Below are 24,019 nucleotides of genomic sequence, written 5' to 3'. Positions count from 1 at the left end.
TCTCTCTCATATACACGCCAAGACGCACGCACGCACGTGCGCACATAGACACACACAACACCGTCAAACAGACCAACACCAGAAGTGTAATGCAAAACGAATCAACCCAACCAATGACAACAGTGGAGCACTCAACTGTTCAAATGACGTGTCACTACTTCAACCGAAACAACAACAGGAAGAAGAAGACCCTTTACACAACTGTACAATAGAAATGGTACAATCTCCACAGCACCTGGCAATCATTTTGTCTGACCCAATTTCATTCAAAGCAGGTAGTCGGTCAGTGCACAGCAAAAACCCAAAGTAAACCGACCCGTCAGCTGCAGAACCACACACGACACCATTTTCCTCGTGTCAAAACGATCATGGGGTTGGGGTGGGGAGTTGGGGATTGGGGTGGGGTGGGGGTGGGGGGGCGGTAGGGAGGTGCGGGGAAAGGCACCAATAACAATTCTCTGTACTTCCTCCTCTCAACAACTGTTGCACGTCTGTGAACATCCGTCAACCAAATGTGACAACAACAACAAAAAAAAGAACAACAACAACAACATCAAAACCACATATCACACAACGGCCAAAAGACAACACAACTCAAGTCACACTATGGAAAAAAAAAATCACAACTGACGTCACAGTACGGCCAAAAGACAACACAACACAACTGACGTCAAACACCACACCTACATGTCAAACTGTGGCCAAAAAACATCACACCTACATGTCACACTGTGGCCAAAAAACACCACACCTACATGTCACACTGTAGCCAAAAACATCACACCTACATGTCACACTGTGGCCAAAAACATCACACCTACATGTCACACTGTGGCCAAAAAAAACATCACACCTACACGTCACACTGTGGCCAAAAAACGTCACACCTATACGTCACACTATGGCAAAAAAAACATCACACCTACACGTCACACTGTGGCCAAAAAAATCACACCTACATGTCACACTGTGGCAAAAAACATGACACCTACACGTCACACTGTGGCCAAAAAAAATCACACCTACACGTCACACTGTGGCCAAAAAAACATCACACCTACACGTCACACTGTGGCCAAAAAAAATCACACCTACACGTCACACTGTAGCCAAAAAAACAACACACATACACGTCACACTGTAGCCAAAAAACAACACACCTACACGTCACAATGTGGCCAAAAAAAACATCACACCTACACGTCACACTGTGGAAAAAATCACACCTACACGTCACACTGTAGCCAAAAAACAACACACATACATGTCACACTGTGGCCAAAAAACATCACACCTACACGTCACACTGTGGCCAAAAAACATCACACATCTACCTTGATAGGTAGATATCTTTTTCTGCGTAAAGTGATTGACTCGCCCCTATGTTCTTTTTGTGGCGAAGAAGAAGAAACAATTATACACCTTTTTTTGAACTGTCACATTACTGGTGTTTCTGGAGCTCTCTCGAAAGACTAATGAAGAGTACTTGTGAAACTTGTGCAAATTTTACATTTCAGAAAATTTCATCTTGTTTGGGGTTAAAGATGGAGTTGTTACGGATAAAATTCTTGATCTGATACTATTACTCGCTAAATTTCATGTTTACAAGTGCAAATAGAACAACAATAAACCTCACATAACTGCCTTGACTAGACTGCTGAAAAATAGATATAATGTGGAATGCTATTCTAATGTGATGAAAAGCAGACAAAATGCTTTTTGACCAAGAATGGCTTCCTTACAAACCACTGTTTCAATAATTTTCTTCTTCAGAAGTGGATAGTAGTAAATCTAACAAACATCTTTCTTTTCTTTTTTTTAAATTTCATAATGCTCTCATTTATACGACTGTCATCTGGTTTTTGGGAGGTATAGTTATCTGTTCAGAGATTGCAAGACATGCTAATGCGACAGTTGATTTGACAGTCAACAAACCCCCGCCCCCTCAGTCTCTCTCTCTCTCTCTCTCTTTCTCACTTTCTCTCAACTTTCCATCTCTCTTTTCTTCTCCAGCTGGTTTTTCACATTATTACAAAGTTCTGTATCCAAACTTTTCTCTCTTGCATCAGATATGTGGAATATTACATGTACAAGTTGTTTTTTTTATTATGCTTTGAATAATACAGAAGAACTGATTATCCTCTCCTGCGCCACCTCCACTCTGACAAATAATAACGAGACTGACATGTAAAGGTTGCCAGTAAAGGGTTGAAGAATAGGTTTGGTTTTTTTTGTTGTTTGTTTGTTTGTTTTGGTTGGGTTTTTTTCCCCCGATAAAATGTGTGCTCTTATCGAATGCACTTTGCTGTTCTTGTATTTGGTGCATTGTTTTGGAAGGCGAAATGTGAAATATCAGCTTCTTTATTTTGATATATTACCACTTTACGTTTCGTAACATATGTGTAATTTAATGTACAATGCCCTTATTGTATTCATGTATTCTGTTCAATTAAAAAAAAAAAATTCCCAACTGCACATGCATTTCACACTATGGCCAAAACCACCACACCTACACGTCACACTATGGCCAAAACCACCACACCTACACGTCACACTATGGCCAAAACCACCACACCTACACGTCACACTATGGCCAAAACCGACCACACACACACGTCACACTATGGCCAAAACCACCACACCTACACGTCACACTATGGCCAAAACCACCACACCTACACGTCACACTATGGCCAAAACCACCACACCTACATGTCACACTATGGCCAAAATTACCACAGCTATATGTCACACTGTGCCAAAAAACATCACACCTACTGTCACACTATGGCCAAAAAACACCACACCTACATGTCACACTGATGGCCAAAAACACCACACCTACACGTCACGTGGCCAAAAACATTCACACCTACATGTCACACTATGGCCAAAAAACATCACACCTACATTCCACACTGTGGCCAAAAATCATCACAAATACACGTCACACTGTGGCAAAAAATAAAAACAACATCACACCTACACGTCACACTATGGCCAAAAAATATCACACCTACACGTCACACTATGGCCAAAAACACCACACCTACACGTCACACTGGCCAAAAAACACCACACCTACACGTCACACTGTGGCCAAAAACAACACACCTACACGTCACACTGTGGCCAAAAACACCACACCTACACGTCACACTGTGGCCAAAAACACCACACCTACACGTCACACTGGCCAAAAAACATCACACCTACATGTCACACTGTGGCCAAAAAACATTACACCTACATGTCACACTGATGGCCAAAAACACCACACCTACACGTCACACTGTGGCCAAAAAAATTCACACCTACATGTCACACTATGGCCAAAAAACATCACACCTACATTCCACACTGTGGCCAAAAATCATCACAAATACACGTCACACTGTGGCCAAAAAAACATCACACCTACATGTCACACTGTGGCCCAAAAACATCACACCTACATGTCACACTGTGGCCAAAAACACTACATCTACACGTGACACTGTGGCCAAAAAACATCACACCTACACGTCACACTGTGGCCAAAAAAACATCACACCTACATGTCACACTGTGGCCCAAAAACATAACACATACATGCAACACTGTGGCCAAAAAACATCACACCTACACGTCACACTGTGGCCAAAAAACACCACACCTACACGTGACACTGTGGCCCAAAAACATCACACATACATGTAACACTGTGGCCAAAAAACATCACACCTACACGTCACACTGTGGCCAAAAAACATCACACCTACACGTCACACTGTGGCCAAAAAAATCACACATACATGTCACACTGTGGCCAAAAACATCACACCTACATGTCCCACTGTGGCCAAAAACACCACACCTACACGTCACACTGTGGCCAAAAAACATCACACCTACACGTCACACTGTGGCAAAAAAACATCACACCTACACGTCACACTGTGGCCAAAAAACACCACACAACTCACGTCATATTGTAGAAGAAAAAAAATCACATCACACATCATACTGTGGCCAAAAAAAAAAAATCACAAAAACACACCACAACGCCCTAAGTCTAAAAAAAAAAAAAAAAAAAAATCAAAAAAAAATCCGGACATCAAGGGGAATAAACATAGAAAGAGCAAGTCCACCCCGACCACCCTCCCCCCCCCTCACCCCCCAAAAAAAAAGACTAGACTTAAAGCTCCATCCAAAGCTAACAAAAAATTAAATGTCTTTAGGCAGATGCATACTTCTTTTGGCGAATGCACACGTTGTGGTACTTTCCCTTTCATGTGCGTTCCGTTTCACAGCGTGTCTCAAAACTGACACTGGAGTCGTCAAATAGATAAGGTAGTGGAAAAACGAATAAATTTCAAAGTCACTGCACATACGTTAAACAATGTATAAGAAGTGCAGAATCAAACACAGGTCAAAGCATACTGGGAAAGAGACGAGACGGACAGGCAGAAAGACAGAAAACCGGACAAGCACACAGACAGACAGTCACAGAGACAGACAGGCAGATAGAAAATAGACAGAGGGAAGGATAGACAGATAGACAGACACGCACAGACACAGACAGACAGTCACAGAGACAGACAGGCAGATAGAAAATAGACAGAGGGAAGGATAGACAGATAGACAGACACGCACAGACACAGACAGACAGATATGACCAGCAAGACAAACACAGGGATAAAATGCAAAAGCAAAACGTGTAGATGAAAAAGAAAAAAAAAAAAAAAAAAAAGGCCCGTGAAAAAGCTGTACGCCAAATACCAGCTCAGAAAATGGCATGCAACCAGAAGCAAGCGATGAAAATACTGAACTCCACACAGGACATACACCCACGTGCACACACTCATTTGTTCTTATTCTTGTTGCTTATAGTCCAGCCGACCGCACAGGGCCATATCAGGACTGTCAAACCATACAAATGCTCAACCGCGTCAACACAAAACTGTCACATCTACAAACAGAAACGTTATGACAAACCCACAAAACAGTTCACGACACAGTATCCCAACCATTTAGCTCCTGATGGCAAATAAGACCAGGCCATTCTGAGGACGCCAAGATATACACACAGGTGTCTACAAGATGTACAGACAGGTGTATACGAGCGGTCAGACTGTCTACAAGATGCACACACAGATGTCTACAAGATGTACAGACAGGTGTCTACAAGATATACACACAGGTGTCTACAAGACGTGCAGACAGGTGTATACGAGCGGTCAGACTGTCTACAAGATGCACACACAGATGTCTACAAGATGTACAGACAGGTGTCTACAAGATATACACACAGGTGTCTACAAGATGTACAGACAGGTGTCTACAGGCTGTCAGACTTGTCTACAAGATGCACAGACAGGTGTATACAGGCTGTCAGACTTGTCTACAAGATGCACACACAGGTGTCTACAAGATGCACAGACAGGTGTCTACAAGATGCACAGACAGGTGTCTACAAGATGCACAGACAGGTGTCTACAGGCTGTCAGACTTGTCTACAAGATGCACACACAGGTGTCTACAAGATGCACAGGCAGGTGTATACAGGCTGTCAGACTTGTCTACAAGATGCACAGACAGGTGTATACAGGCTGTCAGACTTGTCTACAAGATGCACACACAGGTGTCTACAAGATGTACAGACAGGTGTATACGAGCGGTCAGACTTGTCTACAAGATGCACACACAGGTGTCTACAAGATGCACAGACAGGTGTCTACAGGCAGTCAGACAGGTGTCTACAGGTGGTCGGACGGTTGCCCTTGTGTGTGAGCCAGGTGCAGCAGCACGGGGTGGCTGTCCAGCACAGGGTTCAGGCTGATGGCCCCGTAGGGCACCTCGGCACTGTGCTTCTGTCGGGATCCCTGAAACACACCGTCCACACTGACTTGCCGCGTGGCGTGGGGGGGAATACATCGTTTATTTTATTTATAGTCTGTTCATCTAAGATAATGATATTAGACTGAGGGGGGGGGGGGGATACAGTCTGTGCTGAAGTGTGCCTCTGTGTGTGTGTGAGTGTGTGTGTGTGTCTGTGTCTGCCTCTGTCTGTCTGTCTGTCTGTCTGTCTCTCACACACACTCATACACGCTACACACACCCTCTCTTTTTTCTCTCTCACACGCCCCATCACACACACAAACGCAGACACACACACACACAGAAGCACGCACTCAAGCACGAACACACACACACACACACACACACACACACACACACAAATACACATATTATATGTATACACTCCCACATACACACATTCACTCTCACCACCCCGACACACATACACAACCATACACTCCCGAAATCCCTCACAACCCAAACCTCAAAACAGACTGCATACCCACCCTTTAATGAGCCTACATCCCACATGCCCCCCACCTGCACACCCCCCTCCCTCCCTGTTGAATCACCTTCACCTCACATGCCCCCCCACCCCCACCTGCACACATTCACCCGTTAAATCACCCTCACCCCACATGCCATCCCCCACCTCCACACACTTACCCGTTAAATCACCCCCACCCCACATGCCCCCCCCCCTCCACACACCTACCCGTTAAATCACCCGACCCCACATGCACCCCCCCACCTCCACACACCCACCCGTTAAATCACCCTCACCCACTTCCCCCCCCTCCACACACCCATCCGTTAAGTCACCCTCACCCCACATGCCCTCCACCTCCACACACCCACCCGTTAAATCACCCTCACCCCACATGACCCCCACCTCCACACACCCACCCGTTAAATCACCCTCACCCCACATACCCCCCACCTCCGCACACCCACCCGTTAAATCACCCTCACCCCACATGCCCCCCACCTCCACACACCCACCCGTTCAATTACCCTCACCCACTTCCCCCCCTCCACACACCCATCCGTTAAATCACCCTCACCCCACATGCCCTCCACCTCCACACACCCACCCGTTAAATCACCCTTACCCCACATTCCCCCCACCTCCACACACCCATCCGTTAAATCACCCTCACCCCACATTCCCCCCACCTCCACACACCCACCCGTTAAATCACCCTCACCCCACATACCCCCCACCTCCACACACACATCCGTTAAATCACCCTCACCCCACATACCCCCCCCCCCACCCCGTACACATCCACCCGTTAAATCACCCTTACCCCACATACTCCCCACCTCCACACACCCACCCGTTAAATCACCCTCACCCCACTTACCCCCCACCTCCACACACCCACCCGTTAAATCACCCTCACCCCACTTACCCCCCACCTCCACACACACACCCGTTAAATCACCCTCACCCCACATACCCCCCCCCACCCCGTACACATCCACCCGTTAAATCACCCTTACCCCACTTACCCCCCACCTCCACACACCCACCCGTTAAATCACCCTCACCCCACTTACCCCCCACCTCCACACACCCACCCGTTAAATCACCCTCACCCCACTTACCCCCCACCTCCACACACCCACCCGTTAAATCACCCTCACCCCACATGCCCTCCACCTCCACACACCCACCCGTTAAATCACCCTCACCCCACATGCCCCCCACCTCCACACACCCACCCGTTAAATCACCCTCACCCCACATGCCCCCCACCTCCACACACCCACCCGTTAAATCACCCTCACCCCACATGCCCCCCACCATACACACATACCACAGCCATACACCCCACATGCCCCCACCCTTTATACAGCCATACATGCCCCCACCCTTTATACAGCCATACACCCCACATGCCCCCACTCTTTAAACAGCCATACACCCCACATGCCCCCACCCTTTAAGCAGCCATACACCCCACATGCCCCCACCCTTTAAACAGCCATACACCCCACATGCCCACACCCTTTAAACAGCCATACATCCCACACGCCCGCCCCCACCCCCCACCCCCAATGCCCTCCTTTAAACAGCCCAACACCCACCACCCCCACTAAACACTCCTACCCCTCACATGCCCCCAACCTCCACATACCCACCCGTTAAATCACCCTACACCCCAACCACACACACACCCCACATGCCCCATACACGCCCATCACCTTGCATCCCAAGTACCACCACCTCCACACACCCACCCCCTTTAAACAATCCCACATGACCCATCCACCCACCCACCCAGCACCCACCTGGTACTTGGACAGCGGGGCCCTCAGCAGGATCTTGGCCAGATTGACTGCGGAGGGCTGCAGCTGTGTGACGCTGTAGCCGCTGTAGTGCTGCAGCGCTGCGCTCCACGGCGCCGGGTCGTCCGGCAGCCACACACAGCGCGACACGTAGAAGGCGCTGGCCGCCAGCAGAGAGGGCGCCACCGTCACGAAGCGGATGCTGGGAAGGCTGAGGTCCACCAGGTAGTTGGCCAGACGTTCCACCTGAACAGGTGCAGGTGTGGGGGTTGTGTTAGGTATGGCCAGGGGTTCTGACTGAACAGGGGCAGGTGTAGACACTGTTCAATATAATACGGCTTCCCTCTTTCTCGCTCGCACTCAGCTCACTCATTCGCTGGCGAATCTACGTACGCACGCACGCGCACACACCCTCACTCACACACACACACACACACACACACACACACATACAACACCATCACCACCCACCCACCCTTTAAACAACCCTTCACCCCAGGTGTCTCCCCCCCCCTCCCCACACACACTTTAAACATCCCACACTTCTTACTCACGGATGACTGCGCCCTCAACGCAAGCACAGAACAGAAGCTGCCGCGAGGAAATGGACTGCTTCTCAAGAGCCTGTGGCAACTTTGGTCCCACCAAAACGACCGGAGATGTGTGCCAGCCCTCATACTGAAAGCCCTACCAGGAACCATACACCTTCAGCAAAGGAGGAGAAGCTACATGCACTCGACAGCTTTACGAACCTGGGCAGAAGCGATGAACAGTAATGCAGAGATCAACAACAGAACTGCCAAAGTCAGCTGCCGCCTTGTTAGGGAGACTCCGCAAGAATGTTTCAGAGCGGAGCGGACTCGGCCTTCCCACCACTCTGAAGGTCTACCGAACAGTGGTACTCACCACCCTTCTCTATGCCAGCGAGACCAGGGGACTGGGGGTGGGCATGGGAAGGGGTATTATAACACTTGAACAGATGACACAATATCAAAATATTCATGGACTTGACATTAATTCTACTTAATTAGGTCTGAGTATATGATTTCTCCTTTTGATCGCATGGAAAAAAAATTTTGATACATGGAAATTTCTCTGCTTGTTGTTTGATTGGAGAAGTGAACTAAGAGACATGTTTAAACAGTCTTGAAGAAATTTTGTCCGTAAATCATGAAAGAGAAAGAGAGAGAGAGAGAGAGAGAGAGGAGCGTGCGTGCGTGCGTGTGTGTGCGTGTGCGCGCGCGCACGTGTGCTATTATTGATGTTACATTTTAACATATACGGGATGTTGATCGCACTGTTCTAATTCATCCTATATATAAATGTACATTCCCCTTTTATACTGTTCTAATTCACCCTATAAAATTTTGTACATTCCCTTTTATACTGTTCTAATTCATCCTTTATATAAATGTACATTCCCCTTTTATACTGTTCTAATTCATCCTATATTTTGTAAATTCCTCTTTTTATACTGTTCTAATTCATCCTTTTTTAAATGTACATTCCCCCGTTTATATTGTTCTAATTCATCCTATATATATATATATGAATGTACATTCCCCTTTTTGTACTGTTCTAATTCATCCTATATATATATATGAATGTACATTCCCCTTTTTGTACTGTTCTAATTCATCCTATATATAAAAATGTACATTCCCCTTTTAAAACTGTTCTAATTCGTCCTATATATAAATGTACATTCCAATGTACATTCCCCTTTTATACTGTTCTAATTTACCCTCTACACATTCGTACAATCCCCTTTTATACTGTTCTAATTCTCTATATACTTGTTCATTCCCCTTTTTATACTGTTCTGATTCATCCTCTATATACTGTTCTAGTTCATCCTCTATACACTTGTACATTGCCCTTTTCTCCACACACACCCCACCCCCACCCCCCACCCCCCACCAGCCAGCCACGCCCACCTGCAGGTCGCGGGGATGGACCAGCATCAGCCTGGAGAGGAAGAAGAGCGGCAGGGGCAGGCCCAGGAAGTGGTCCACCGCACCCAGCACCATCCTCTCCATCTCCACCACCTCGCTCTCCTCGTAGGTGCCCGCCGTCAGGCCACACAGCGTGCTGACCTGTGACGGGCCCGGTCACCACCACCGTCATGACAGCGAGGAGGTGAAGGATGGTGGTGATGGTGGTGATGGTGGTGGTGATGGTGGTCGTGGTGATGGTGATGGTGGTGGTGGTGGTGGTGAAGACTGGTGGTGATGGTGGTGGTAGTGGTGGTGATGGTGGCGGTGATGGTGGTGTTGGTGATGGTGGTGGTGGTGGTGATGGTGGTGGTGGTGGTGGTGGTGATGGTGATGGTGGTGGTGGTGGTGGTGAAGACAGTGGTGGTGATGGTGGTGGTGATGGTGGTGGTGATGGTGGTGGTGGTGATGGTGGTGGTGATGGTAATGGTGGTGATGGTGGTGAAGATGGTGGTGGTGGTGGTGATGGTGGTCGCGGTGATGGTGATGGTGGTGGTGGTGGTGGTGAAGATGGTGATGGTGGTGGTGGTAATGATGATGGTGGTAGTGGTGGTGGTGGTGGTGGTGATGATGGTAGTGGTGGTAGTGGTGAAGATGGTGGTGGTGGTGGTGATGATGATAGTGGATGTGGTGGCGATGATGATGATGATAATGATGCTGCTGATGGTGGTGGTGGTAATGGTGATGATGATGGTGGTGGTGGTGGTGATTATGATGATGGTGACGATGATAATGGTCGTGGTGGTGGTGATTATGATGGTGATGGTGGTGGTGGTGATAATGATGGTGATGAGGATTAGGATGAGGGTGATGGTGATAATGATGGTGATGATGATGATTATGATGATGGTGATAATAATGAGGAAGGGGAGGAGGAGGATGGTGGTGGTGGTGGTGGTGATAATGATGGCGATGATGGTGATGGTGGTGATGATGATGATGGTGATGATGGTGGTGATGGTAGTGGTGGTGGTGAAGATGATGATCACCAGCACCTGTAGCTTTCTTCCCCCACCCCCTCTCTCTCTTTCACACACACACACACACACACACACACACACACACACACACACACACACACACACTACAAACAATACACACACACGTACACACCCACACACACACACACACACACCCACACACACAGAATTACCCACCAAGGGAGGGAACCTCTCGACGTACTTGGCGGCCAGGAGCAGACAGGTGACGCCCAGCAGCTGCAGGTGGTGGAGGGGGAGGGGGGCCCTGGCCAGGTAGAGGTCCGTCAGCACCACGGTCAACTGTAGGGTCTCCTCCTCCAGCTGCTCGTGAGCCTGTCACACACACACACACCGTCACACACACCGTAAAAATACACACACCGTAACACACACACACCGTGACACACACACACCGTCACACACACCGTAAAAATACACACACCGTAACACACACACACCGTGAAATACACACACTGTGACACACACATATCGTGAAACACACACACACAGTCACACACACATCGTGAAATACACACACTGTGACACACACACACAGTCACACACATTGTGAAATAAACATCGCCACACACATCGTGAAATACACACACCGTGAAATACACACACAGTCACACACATCGTGAAATACACATCGCCACACACATCGTGAAATACACACACCGTGAAATACACACACCGTGAAATACACCTACTTTCACACACACATGGTGAAATACACACCGTCACACACACACCGTCACACACAGCATCACACACACCGTCACACACAGCGTCACACACACATACACATCGTCATACACAGCGTCACACACACCGCAACAAACAGCGTCACAAACAGCGTCACACACACCGTCACACACAGCGTCACAAACAGCGTCACACACACCGTCACAAATAGCGTCACACACACCGTCACAAACACCGTCACACACACCGTCACTAATAGTGTCATACACACCGTCACAAACAGCTTCACACAAACCGTCACACACAGCGTCACACACACTGTCACAAACAGCTGTTTGTGAGCTTGTCATACACACACCGTTACACACAAACCGTCACACACAGCGTCACACACACTGTCACAAACAGCTGTTTGTGAGCTTGTCATACACACACCGTTACACACAAAGTGACATGCACACACCGTCACACACACACTCCGACATATATGCCAACGCACACACCGTCACACACACCGCGAAATACACACATCGCGAAATACACACACCGTCACACACACACACTGCCACATATGCCAACACACACACACACACACACACACACACACACACACACACACCATCACATCACACACCATCACATCACACACCACACCGACATCCATAGGTAGGTGGGTGCGTGCGTGCGTGTGCGTAAGCGTGGTGGTGTACGTGCGCGCACTCTCTACCTGAACCTGAATCAGCCAGTCGATGAGAATGCCCCGCATCTGTGACGTAATATCCGGGCTGACTTCCAGGAAGTCAGAGGGTAGCACCACGAGAGTCTCTTGTGCCTGAAACAAGGTGTTGTAGCGTTCGGAATGACCCATATTCGCTAAACCCCATCTGAACTACAAACCCATCACATATCTTATCCACAAAGATGTACACTACAAACCCATCACACATCCTATCCACAAAGATGTACACTACAAACCCATCACACATCCTATCCACAAAGATATACACTACAAACCCATCACACATTCTATCCACAAAGAAACACACAACAAACCCATCACACATCTTATCCACAAAGATATACACTACAAACCCATCACACATCACGTCCACAAAGATGTACACTACAAACCCATCACACATCCTATCCACAAAGATATACACTACAAACCCATCACACATCCTATCCACAAAGATATACACTACAAACCCATCACACATCCTATCCACAAAGATGTACACTACAAACCCATTACACATCACATCCATAAAGATATACACTACAAACCCATCACACATCCCATTCACAAAGATCACACACTAGAAACCCATCACACATCCTGTCCACAAAGATGTACACTACAAACCTATCACACATTGTATCCACAAAGATATACACTACAAACCCATCACACATCCCGTCCACAAAGATATACACTACAAACCCATCACACATCCTATCCACAAAGATGTACACTACAAACCCATCACTCAAAACCACAGCCTGTACCCCACACAACCCCCCCCCCTCCACCCCCCGGCCCCCACCCCCATCCCCTCCAGCGTCCCACCTTCATGTAAGACACGATGTCCTGGGCGTATTCCGGCGCCAGGAGGAAGTCGTCGTGGTCGTCAATGTCCACCACTGTGTCCGGCACGTGCACCTCCAGGGCCCGGACCACCAGCCCCGTGTTGTCGATCTCCATTGGCTCAACTGGCAGTCGACGCCAACAAACATTGTGATGATAACGCGTCTGACAGTCGGCACCAACAAACATTGTGATGATAACGCGTCTGACAGTCGGCACCAACAAACATTGTGATGATAACGCGTCTGACAGTCAACACCAACAAACATTGTGATGATAACGCGTCTGACAGTCAACACCAACAAACATTGTGATGATAACGCGTCTGGCAGTCGACACCAACAAACATTGTGATGATAACGCGTCTGACAGTCAACACCAACAAACATTGTGATGATAACGCGTCTGGCAGTCGACACCAACAAACATTGTGATGATAAGGCGTATGACAGTCGGCACCAACAAACATTGTGATGATAACGCGTCTGACAGTCGGCACCAACAAACATTGTGATGATAACGCGTCTGACAGTCGGCACCAACAAACATTGTGATGATAACGCGTCTGGCAGTCGACACCAACAAACATTGTGATGATAAGGCGTCTGGCAGAAATGGTGAGAGTTACGACTCTTTATTGTTGTTTAATCATTTACTCTGATGGCCTAATTGTTCTTTTATCTGGCAGCCGGCACCAACTAAGACTGTGATGATAACAGTACAGTTCCATTCCAGTTTCAATAATATGCCTACGTCAGTCACACGTAAACCGTAACATACGCGCGAGCGCGTGCGCGCGTGCACAAATCCTCACCCACACACCATCACCACCCCGTCTTTCACCCCTACACACACACACACACACACACACACACACACACATTCCCCAAATACTGGACAACCAACATGACCTTGCGACACCCAACCACACACTTTTCCCAAACACTGAACAAATTGACCTTGCCACACACACCCACAAACTTCCCCAACAAACACTGGACAACCAACATGACATCGCCACACCCACCCACCCACCCACTTTCACCAAACACTGGACAACCAACATGACATCGCCACACCCACCCACCCACCCACTTTCACCAAACACTGGACAACCAACATGACATCGCCACACCCACCCGCTTTCACCAAACACTGGACAACCAACATGACATCGCCACACCCACCCGCTTTCACCAAACACTGGACAACCAACATGACATCGCCACACCCACCCACTTTCACCAAACACTGGACAACCAACATGACATCGCCACACCCACCCACTTTCACCAAACACTGGACAACCAACATGACATCGCCACACCCACCCACTTTCACCAAACACTGGACAACCAACATGACATCGCCACACCCACCCACTTTCACCAAACACTGGACAACCAACATGACATCGCCACACCCATCCACCCACTTTCACCAAACACTGGACAACCAACATGACATCGTCACACACACACCCACTTTGCTCAAACGCTGAACAACCAACATGACATCGCCACACCCACCCACTTTCACCAAACACTGGACAACCAACATGACATCGCCACACCCATCCACCCACTTTCACCAAACACTGGACAACCAACATGACATCGCCACACCCACCCACTTTCACCAAACACTGGACAACCAACATGACATCGCCACACCCACCCACTTTCACCAAACACTGGACAACCAACATGACATCGCCACACCCATCCACCCACTTTCACCAAACACTGGACAACCAACATGACATCGTCACACACACACCCACTTTGCTCAAACGCTGGGCAACCAACATGACATCGCCACACCCACCCACTTTCACCAAACACTGGACAACCAACATGACATCGCCACACCCACCCACTTTCACCAAACACTGGACAACCAACATGACATCGCCACACCCATCCACCCACTTTCACCAAACACTGGACAACCAACATGACATCGTCACACACACACACACTTTGCTCAAACACTGGACAACCAACATGACATCGCCACACCCATGCACCCACTTTCACCAAACACTGGACAACCAACATGACATCGTCACACACACACCCACTTTGCTCAAACACTGAACAACCAACATGACATCGACACCCACCCACCCACTTTCCCCAAACACTGGACAAACTGACCGAGGCAGGGAGGTGGAGGGGGGCTAGGGGGAGGGAGGAGCGAAGTCACGTCCACAGGGGCTGCCGGCGCTCTAGAGGAGGATTTCCGTCTGCGTGTGTTTCCCCCTGAACACACACACACACACACACACACACACACACACACACACACACACACACACACACACACACACACACACACACGGGCGAGAAGACGTCATAGTTTGACAGAAAAAAAGAGAGAATCAGATAGACAGGCAGACAGACAGAGAGACATACATACATGCATACATACATAGACAGACACGCAGACAGTCAAACTGACATGGCGTGAGACAGACAGACAGACATGCATATATATATATATATATATATATATATATATATATATATATATGTACAGACAGACACACAGTCAAACTGACATGGCATGAGACACACACACACACACACACACACACACACACACATATATATATATATATATATATATATATACAGGCAGACGGAGAGACAAAACACAGGCGGACATACAGACAGACACATAGACAGACGGTCAAAATGTCATGGCGTGAGACAGAAAGACAGACACAGCCACAGACAGACAGACAGAAAGACAGACAGAAAGACATTCTGTGATGGTCTGAGACGGACATGGAGTCTCCCGTCGGTCCGACGGATGAGTAGGCATGCAGGCTTATCTGTCGGTGTGTGTCCTCATATGGGAGAAGAGGCCGATTCTGGATGCGCAGCACTTCCCACAGGTGTTGCAAGGGAAAACGTCTCCCGAAGTTGAGCCGTGCTTCCTTCGCTCACGCTTCTCCTTAATGGCCAGCGTTCTCTTGTTTTCAAACGCCTTTATGCCACTAGAGCACAGCATCCTCCAGCGACAGCGGTCAAGGGCATCATTTTCCCAGGAAGCGATGTCTATGTCACAGGCTTTGAGGTTTGTCTTCAAGGTGTCCTTGAAGCGCTTGCAGGGTCTTCCAAGTTCACGGTGGCCTTCCTTCAGCTGGCCATACAAAAGCATCTTCGGGATCTTGCTGTCTGTCATGCGGACAACGTGTCCTGTCCAGCGTAGCTGGCACTGGATCAGCAGGCTTTCGATGCTGGGCAGGCCGCTCCTCTCTAGGACCTGGAGGTTGAAGACCCTGTCTTGCCACTTTATGCCGAGGATCTTTCGTAGGCATCTCTGGTGAAACTGCTCAAGTTGTTGAATGTGACGGCGATAGGTCGTCCATGTTTCACAGCAGTACAAGGTGGTCAGCACAACAGCTCTGTAGGTTTTCATCTTGGTGCTGAGCCTGATGCCTTTGTTGTTCCACAGCCTGTTGTTGAGTCTGCCAAAGGCAGAGCTGGCCTTGGCGATGCGCAGCGTCACTTCTGCATCAAGGGTTCCGTTGCTGCATAGGGTGCTGCCCAGGTAGCAAAACATGTCGACTGACTTGATCTCTGTGTCATTGATCTTGATTGCAAGTGGGGGGGAGGCACTGGCGTTCTGTGAGCTAGCCGGTTGGTACATGGACTCGGTCTTGCTGAGGCTGACGGTGAGTCCAAAGCGCCTGTAGGAGGTTGAAAACCTGTCCATAATGAACTGCATGTCCTCATGGCTGTGTGCAGCAAGCGCACAGTCATCAGCGAAGAGGAACTCTCTCATCAGTGCCTCAAACACCCTGGACCTGGCATGGAGTCGCCGCGAGTTGAAAAGTTTGCCATCTGTACGAAACTGAACGTAGATGCCCCGGTCACAGTCTTGGAAGGCGTCAATCAGCATGGCAGAGAAGAGAATGGAGAACAGTGTGGGTGCCTGGACGCAGCCCTGCTTCACTCCATTTACCACAGGGAACGGATCCGACATGTCATTTTTTTCCTGTACTCTCGCTTGGATGCCATTGTGGAAAGACGCAATCAGCTGGATTAGGCTCTCTGGGCAGCCGAACTTTAGGAGGATCTTCCACAGACCATGGCGGTTCACCGTGTCAAAGGCCTTAGTCAGGTCTACAAAGACCATGTGGAGCCCCTTGTTCTGCTCACGGCACTTCTCTTGCATCTGGCGCACAGCAAACACCATGTCACATGTTCCCCTGCCTGAGTGGAAGCTGCACTGTGCTTCAGGAATGACTGTGTTGGAGACATGGTCAACCAGTCTGTTCAGTATGACGCGGGCGAAGATCTTGCCGGTGATGCAGAGGATAGAGATTCCACGGTGGTTATCGCAGGATGTTTTGTCTCCCTTCCGTTTGTAAATGTGGACAATAGAAGCATCCTTGAAATCCTGGGGGACCTCCCCTCTCTCCCACATAGACTGTAACAGGGCGGTCAGCTTGTCTGTCAGCACCTCGCCTCCATACTTGTAGATGTCAGCCTGGATTCCATCCACTCCTGGTGCTTTTCCTGACGTTGTCAGCTTCAGGGCCTTCTGGGTCTCGACCTTGGTGGGAAGGGCAGCTAGCAAGTCATTGACTGGTAGCTGTGGGAGGGCTGCAATTGCCTCGTCAGATACGGACGTCCTTGTTGAGGAGGGTGTTGAAGTGCTCTGCCCAACGGGCAAGGATGTCTTTCTTGTCTGTCAGGAGGGTGGTCTGGTCCGAGTCTCGGACAGGGGTTGATCCTGTGACTCTCGGCCCATACACAGCTCGGAGACCATCATGGAAGGTCTCCATGTCGTGAGCATCAGCAGCGGACTGAAGCTCTTCGGACTTTCTATCCCACCAGGTGTTCTTCATCTCACGCAGCCTCTTCTGTACGAGTTGCTTGGTTTGCAAGAACTGATTCTCCTTCCTCTGGCAGTCTTTATTAGAAATGTGATCCTGATGCCGTATATACTGTGTGTTCAGGAGCTTGGAGATTCCAGAGTCGTTCTCGTCAAACCAGTCTCTGTGGCTCCTCTGTACAAGGCCGAGCGTGTCAGCTGCTGCTGTGTACACAGCATCTCTAAAGGTGCTCCATACCTCTTCTACATCAGTCCATGCAGGAATTTCTTGGAGAGCTACTTGGATTTGCTGCTGCAGCACGTCCTTGGTGATAGGGAGGCGGTGGATGTTCAGCTTCCTAGGGGGTTTCTGCCTGGCTGGTTGGAGCTTGCGTGCAAGTCTGATGTTCATCTTGCTGCGTACCAGGCGATGGTCCGACCAACAGACTGTTCCTCTCATGCAGCGTGTAGTGGAAACATCACCTCTGTCCCTCTGCCGGACAATCACATAGTCCAGCATGTGCCATTGCTTGGAGCGGGGGTGCATCCATGTGTTCTTGTACTTGTCCGCTTGTTGGAAGAGGGTGTTGGTGATGGTCAGTCCATGCTGCGCACATAGCGAGAGCGAAAGCAGTCCGTTGGAGTTGCACTTGCCGGTGCCGTGCTGTCCAAGGACTTCTGGCCACGAGGAGAAGTCCACGCCGACGCGGGCATTGAAATGGTGCGGCTGAGCTCCTCGTAAAAAGCTTCTTTGATATCATCAGGGTTGGTCATCGTCGAGGCATAGCAGCTGGTGACTGTGGCGAAGCGATCCTTGGACAGCTTCAGACGCAGGGTCATCAACCTGTCGTTTATCCCATGTGGAAGGCTGTCAAGTTGTCGTGCAAGTTTGGTTCGTATGGCAAAGCCCACGCCTGAGGTTCTTGGTGTGCCATCTGGCTTCCCAATGCAGTAGAAGGTGTAGCCCCCTCCAACTTCCTCCAGCTACCCGCAAACCTGGTTTCGCTCAGGGCTGCTATGTCCACCTGGTAGCGATCAAGCATTTTAGCAATGAGCGCTGTGCGTCTTTCTGGTCTGTCGTCTCTGTCTAAGAGGGTGCGAACATTCCAGGCACCCAGAGTCAGGGCATGACTCCTGGTTTTCTTTTCTTTTCTTGTTTTTGACCGCTATTGTTGGATGTCCAAGTAGGTGCGGTTTCCTACTAGGCACTAGGTGAGGCAGGCTTTGTTTGGGGATCCTTTTATCTCCCCTTCCCCATGTGGGGAAGAGCAGTGCTGTCCCTGAAAAGGGCTGCTCTGACACTGTGGGAGGATACGGGTGCCGCATCTGCCCCAGTCTACGGCGGACGACCATCACCCCACAGCCGCCTACGTGCAGAGTCGTGACTAGGAACTGCCAGCAGCATCCTCTGCTTGTCCCCGTTACCACTTCTCCATCGCCACAGGGCTTAGAAAAGCTGAGTGTCGAAGGGCTAGCTCGCCGTTCCGACATTATCCTGGTTGCCTGACCAGCACAGGTGACTTTTTTTTTAGTGAGGAGGAGTTGTGCAGTCCCTTCCCCACTCTCTCGCCTACCGACGCTCACAGTCCCACAGATGCAGATACTGCCACGTGTAGGACGGCCTCGGCAGGTGCAGGTTTTTTCTTCGGAGCTCCGTCTCCTCGGGGGACTTCCAGCCAAGAATAAGAGCTAAGACATACATACATACATACATACTTACATACAGGCAGGCAGACAGACAGACAGAGAGACAGACAAACAAACATACAGACAGACAGACAGGCAGACAGTCAAACATGACGTGAGACAGACAGACAGACAAACAAACAGACAGACTGACATGGTGTGATGGTGGCTCTGATCTTGGCCTTGGCGGCGATCTTGGCTGCCCGCTCCGGGTGGACCTGCTGTCCCCTGTCTGCCCTGTCTCCGTTCTGCGCGCACACACACACACACACACACACACACACACACACACACCACCACCACCACCACCACCACCACCACCACCACCACCACCACCACCACCCACACGCAAACACACTCTCTCACAAAGACGAACACATACACACACAGTACACAAACACACACACAGACTTATCATCTTCTATCTTATGTTGCTTAAAATCCTACCTGCCTAAAGAAGCCGTGTCAGGTATGTAAAGCCGTCAACAATGAAATCCAGTCGGACAGAATCCAAACATACCTAAAATACGTCAACAATGAAATCCAGTCACGTAGAATCCACCTAGATCTTAACTACACCGTCAACAATGAAATCCAGTCACGTAGAATCCACCTAGATCTTAACTACACCGTCAACAATGAAATCCAGTCACGTAGAATCCACCTAGATCTTAACTACACCGTCAACAATGAAATCCAGTCTGATAGAATACAAGAACACCTGAAAATACGTCAACAATGAAATCCAGTTGGGTAGAATCCACACAGATCTTAACTACACCGTCAACAATGAAATCCAGTCTGATAGAATACAAGAACACCTGAAAATACGTCAACAATGAAATCCAGTTGGGTAGAATCCACACAGATCTTAACTACACCGTCAACAATGAAATCCAGTCTGATAGAATACAAGAACACCTGAAAATACGTCAACAATGAAATCCAGTCAGGTAGAATCCACACAGACCTTAAATACACCGTCAACAATGAAATCCAGTCAGGTAGAATCCACACAGACCTTAAATACACCGTCAACAATGAAATCCAATCAACGTCTGACAGAATCCACACAGTCTTTAACTACAGACAGTCTTAAATTCAAGTGAGTGCTATCTATGATTCATTTTGGTGTTGACTATTGTTCGTTTTGGTGTTTTCAATGGTTCATTTGGCTGTTAACTACACCTCTGTTTTTTCTCAGTGTGTCTCACAGCTTCTCCCTACAATCACCAACATTGTCAACTCATCCCTTCTCACTGGAACGTTTCCATCCACTTTCAAAACTGCAATAGTCCGGCCCCTTCTGAAGAAATCCAACCTTGACGCAAACATTCTGAAAAACTATCGACCAGTTTCTAATCTTCCATTCCTGTCCAAACTCCTTGAAAAAGCCGTCCTGAAGCAGCTCAACAATCACCTTTGTTTCAACAATCTCATCCACCCATTTCAGTCTGCCTATCGTGCTGACCACAGCACCGAAACCACTCTCCTCCACATCCTGAATAACCTACTGCTAGCGTCCGACTCAAGACAGATCTCCCTTCTCACTCTTCTCGACTTGTCAGCCGCCTTTGACACGATAGACCATTCAATCCTTCTTTCCCGTCTTCATTTTACATTTGGTATCAACGGCACTGTTCTAAACTGGTTCAAATCTTATCTCACTGATCGATTCCAGTCTGTCATTGTTGATAATTTCCAGTCTGAACCCGTTAAAATTGAACATGGAGTCCCACAGGGATCTGTTTTAGGCCCAGTGCTCTTCACACTGTACACTGCTCCTCTCGCTGAAATTATCAACCGCCATAATGTCAGTCATCATTCTTATGCTGATGACACTCAACTCCAGAAGAGTGATACACCTGAAAAACTGTTGTCGCTCTTGCAAGAAACATCTAACTGCTTCCTGGATATTCAAAATTGGATGACTCTAAATAAGTTACAATTGAACGCGGACAAAACTGAAGCAATGATCATAGGAACTAAACAAAAACTCTCTTCCATTACAACTAATACAATCAAACTTGGCAGTACATCCATCCCTCTGTCCACTTCAGTCAGGAACCTCGGCGTTGTCCTTGACAACACACTGTCCATGCAAACATTTATCAATCAGACATGTCAATCCTGCTACTGTCAACTGCGGCGCATCAGTTCCATCCGGAAATATCTGTCCACTGACGCAACATCTAGACTTGTCGTTTCTCTCATTCTCTCTCGCCTTGACTACTGTAACTCTCTATTGTCTGGTTTGCCTGCCTCATCCATTCAGTCCCTTCAGCGCATACAAAATTCTGCTGCCCGACTCGTCCTCAGAAAGAAAAGATCTGAGCACACCACTCCTCTTTTGCAACATCTCCACTGGCTCCCTGTCTCACACCGAATAAAGTACAAGATCAGCACTCTATGCTACAAATGTATTCACAAATCAGCCCCTTCCTATCTCTGTGGCTGCCTTCACCTCTACACTCCATCTCGCTCACTACGATCAGCTTCGGATCCACTCCACTTACACATACCCAGATTCAAACTCTCGACTGTTGGCCACCGTTCTTTCTCTGTCTCTGGACCTTGCAATTGGAATGAACTTCCTCTTTCGCTTCGTCAAGTCTCCACACTCAGCTCTTTCAAGTCTGGCCTTAAAACCCACCTCTTCCCAAAATCGCCTCCCTTCCCTGCCTCTTCCTTGTCTTTTTAGATTTTTTTTTTTTTTTTTTTTTTCAGTTTTAGAGTTATGCTTGCGTGAGAATGACTGGTGCGAAAGCGCTTTGATTTGTTTATGCACAAGATTTAGCGCTATATAAGTACCATTATTATTATTATTATTATTATTATTAAGTACGGTTCATTTTAATGTTGACAATGGTTCATTTTAGTATTATCTTTGGTTCATTCTGAAGTTGACAATGTTTTGTTGTTGTTTTTTTTTGTTTTGTTTTTCTTCTTGTTTTTCTTCTTCACCAAAATAAAAGTTCCTTCTGTATGAATCAATGGACGCATTTTCGGACGAAGGAATAAAGAAGACAGACAAACACAGACATAATTATAGATAGATAGACAGATAGATTGACAAACAGATAAACAGATAGTTAGATATGTGCGGATGGAAACGAGTCGTATGAGAAACAGCACAAAGTGATGAAAGAAGGATAGGAGAGAGAGAGAGACAGAGAGAGAGAGACAGAGACTGAGACAGAGAGAGAGGAGGGGAGTGGAAGGGTGGGTGACACAGGGGACACAACCTCCTGGCCGGAAGCGGAAATGAAGTTGGCTGCCCTGGGAGCCACAGACTGGCGCCTTGCCTTGTCCCCCAGGTGCACGTCGGCAAGGTTGGTGACGTCAGGCAGCGCCAGGTCACGTGACATGCGCCGCTTGGCGGGCGCCGCGTGTTTGGTGGGCATGCTGACGTTAGCAGCTGTGGCCATGACGTCACTGCAACGTCAGCACGATGAGGTCATCCGTGAGGCACGCGATGCTTTTAACAGGTGGAAACAGAGCAGTGTGATTAAGTGAACAAACAACCTGTCACACAGAGAGAGTGATAAAGAAGGGATGGAAAGAGAGAGAGAAACACAGAGAGAAACACAGAGAGAGAGAGAGAGAGAGAGAGGTTGGGTAAAGAGGGGGGGGAGAAAGAAATAAAAGAGACGGAGAGTAGAGAGGGATAATGGTTATAATGTTTATCGTTTACGGGCCATTCTTTCATTAAACCTAGTCATTCGTATCGTTTCTGTAATTTCTTCGTGTTGTACAAAGCCATCTCGCCACACCTGGTTGAAATCCAGTCTGACAGAATCCACACAGACCTCAAGTACACACGAGTTAGGGTTCAGGAACATTGGAGATCGGAATAAATCTCCACTTAACCCTTAACCCACCATGCGCCCCGACCTGGATTCAAACCCAGGACACCCAGGCTGAAAATCCAATGTTTTTAGCCACTCGCCTGTTACGGCCGTCTAACACATTGTCGTAATTAAAAACCCAGCAACACGTGAAGCACGGCTCTACTTACCAAGCTAACACGGCACTGACAAACTGACCAATAGAACAAAAAGAGACAGCTGTTGTTTTTTTTAAAACAAAGCTTTGACAGT

The 24,019-nt window shown here is 48.4% G+C and overlaps 1 protein-coding gene across 1 annotated transcript; it reads right to left on the bottom strand.

The window, feature by feature from the left end:
* Positions 1 to 929: 929 nt before the first annotated feature.
* On the bottom strand, positions 930 to 23,347 carry LOC143283511 (G2/mitotic-specific cyclin-B-like). The gene is made up of 13 exons (XM_076589755.1): positions 23,165 to 23,347; positions 20,074 to 20,167; positions 13,386 to 13,528; positions 12,543 to 12,647; positions 11,288 to 11,443; positions 10,074 to 10,232; positions 8,140 to 8,433; positions 5,743 to 5,864; positions 3,857 to 3,868; positions 3,422 to 3,429; positions 3,251 to 3,280; positions 2,812 to 2,841; positions 930 to 934 (listed from the first exon to the last, which is right to left on the bottom strand). Exons 1-13 carry the CDS (start codon positions 23,345 to 23,347, stop codon positions 930 to 932), a joined length of 1,341 nt encoding a protein of 446 aa, XP_076445870.1.
* Positions 23,348 to 24,019: the final 672 nt, after the last annotated feature.

This window comes from Babylonia areolata, chromosome 6 (genome assembly GCF_041734735.1).
Source record: "Babylonia areolata isolate BAREFJ2019XMU chromosome 6, ASM4173473v1, whole genome shotgun sequence".
Classification (NCBI taxonomy): domain Eukaryota; kingdom Metazoa; phylum Mollusca; class Gastropoda; order Neogastropoda; family Buccinidae; genus Babylonia; species Babylonia areolata.
The sequence above is the reverse complement of the archived record's forward strand: the minus strand, read 5'-3'. Positions and strand labels throughout refer to the sequence as shown.